The sequence below is a fragment of the Aplysia californica genome, unplaced genomic scaffold, assembly GCF_000002075.1.
Source record: "Aplysia californica isolate F4 #8 unplaced genomic scaffold, AplCal3.0 scaffold00080, whole genome shotgun sequence".
Lineage (NCBI taxonomy): Eukaryota > Metazoa > Mollusca > Gastropoda > Aplysiida > Aplysiidae > Aplysia > Aplysia californica.
The window spans coordinates 808,350-810,254 of NW_004797350.1; the positions used below are offsets into that span (position 1 = coordinate 808,350).

Here is a 1,905-nt window from a genome sequence, read left to right on the forward strand (position 1 = left end):
CCCTGCCTCCCCAAATATCCAGCCAAATCTTTACTATTTCTGTCTCACTTTTTCGCAAGCACTAAAAAGCCATTATCGTGTCAGTGTGCTTGTTTTAACACTGTAAATAATGTTTGCTTTCGGTTTTTCTGCCTCCTCAGTGTTGGGACCTGTGCAAGAAGTTTGCGGAGAGCAGTGCCCTACGGAAACACGGATGTGACCGCAAGATTCGTTGCGTGAGTAATTATATATATTATGAAGTCTAGTGACCAGTACCATGCAGAGTACTTCTTTTGTTTTAACTTGTATTTGTTGAGTGAGTTATAATAAGACGTTTGTTGGGGGAGGGAGGGGTACCAGAACCATACGGAGCAGAGCTTTTGTTGTCTTGTCGGTCTGTTGCGTTGCTCAGACGGGTGGTTGGTGTTTGTGGGTGTTCTGGTGCAGTTTGCTCCTTCTCCCTACCAAACATCCATCGTCCTTTAGTCAACCCTCCTGCTCTTTTTCTCTCTAGTATAAACTCTAGTGATCAGCCCTTATATTTATAGGACGTAGTTTTCAAGAAGTTTGTAAACGAAACTTTCATCGACGGAGGACAGCGGGACTGTCCGATAGCTGGGGTGTTTGATGCATGCTGGTGATAGAATTCTCGTTTATAAACGTACATCTTATTTATTCGGAACCGGCGTATCAAATTTTAACCAAATGACCCGCCGGAGGGGGGGGGGTCTTTATTTTTTACTGGATTTTAGAAGATCCTTTAAAAAAAAGTACTTTTACTAAGATTGCATGATGTATCACAAAGGGAAGGGACAACTGTCTGTTTTAACTTAAAGTGTAATGCCCCCTTTAGGAAAGTATTTATCTCAGTGTTGGTACATTTCTAAATTACATCTTTTTTTGCCGAATTTTAGGGAAAATGTTGGTATTGCAAAGAAATATACCATTGAAATTTCCCATTGAGGTTCGTCTTTGAAATTAACCTAATAGATTAGTCGTATTTTAGGAAAGAAAAAGAGAAATCCGTTATCTTTATTTCAACGTACCTCTGTTGTGTAGCGCGAGCTTCAGTATACATGCTCAAATCTCGTTAACGCTCGTTGTCTTCTTAAGAAAAATAATTGCTTCTCCATACGACAAAAAAAAAACAGTATTTTACAAAGGATTTTTTTACTGCTAGTTTTGTTGCTGTTGTCTTTTTTTAGTTTCTGTTGTTTCTTTGATTTTGTTTGTTGGGTTTTTTTCGGGTTGTTGGTGTGTTAGGTTGGGGGGGGTGGGCTGTTTTAGGCTGTTTGTTTGGCCGTCTGTTTGTATGGTTACGTGTTCGCCTGTGCTTGTTTTATTTTTTTATTTGTCCAACTGTAAAATGGGAGTCCCACACGCCACTACCTATTTCCCCTTCTCCGCTGTAGGGAGGAAGTTTGGAAGGCTGGCTAATATAAGTGTGTACAACAAAAAAAACTAGGTCGTCTGTGACAGGCCAGGCACTGCACGTGCCGTCTGCACTCAACTGTGATTGTTGATAACACACGGAATGAAAGCAAAACATGCGCGCGCAGATTTATAAACCTCTTCCGCCAAGGTGGGTTTTTGCTGAAAATACGAGCGATTTGTTTTATTTTGTTTGACGGTGTTGAAATTTGGCTTTTCCAAGAGGCAGAGCTGAGTAAGTTCACACACACCCGTACCGGAAGGCTATGAGCGAGGGAGACTCGTCAAAAAAACAAAACAACTTACACTAACTAACAGTTATTGTGTGGTATGGGACCATTTGGTGGAGGAGACATGGTGTCGGTTATGTAATGCTTCCGCTCTTTATTTTTGGCTGCAAAGGAAATGAGTTCGATTCTCACGTGAGAAAAACCTGTGGTTTTGTAAGGGGAGGGGGGGGGAGGTTGGTTTGCTTTTTGCTGGGGTCTTTTGGGG

At 41.5% G+C, this 1,905-nt stretch overlaps 1 protein-coding gene across 2 annotated transcripts in view; it reads left to right on the top strand.

Annotated features, from left to right (window-relative positions):
• Nucleotides 1-1,905, top strand: part of Nork (neurite outgrowth regulated kinase) — a 145,663-nt gene that overhangs the window by 77,680 nt on the left and 66,078 nt on the right. For both annotated transcript variants that reach the window (XM_013080254.2, NM_001204717.1), the window contains 1 exon segment: nt 141-215. In XM_013080254.2, the coding sequence (XP_012935708.1) occupies nt 141-215 (75 nt within the window).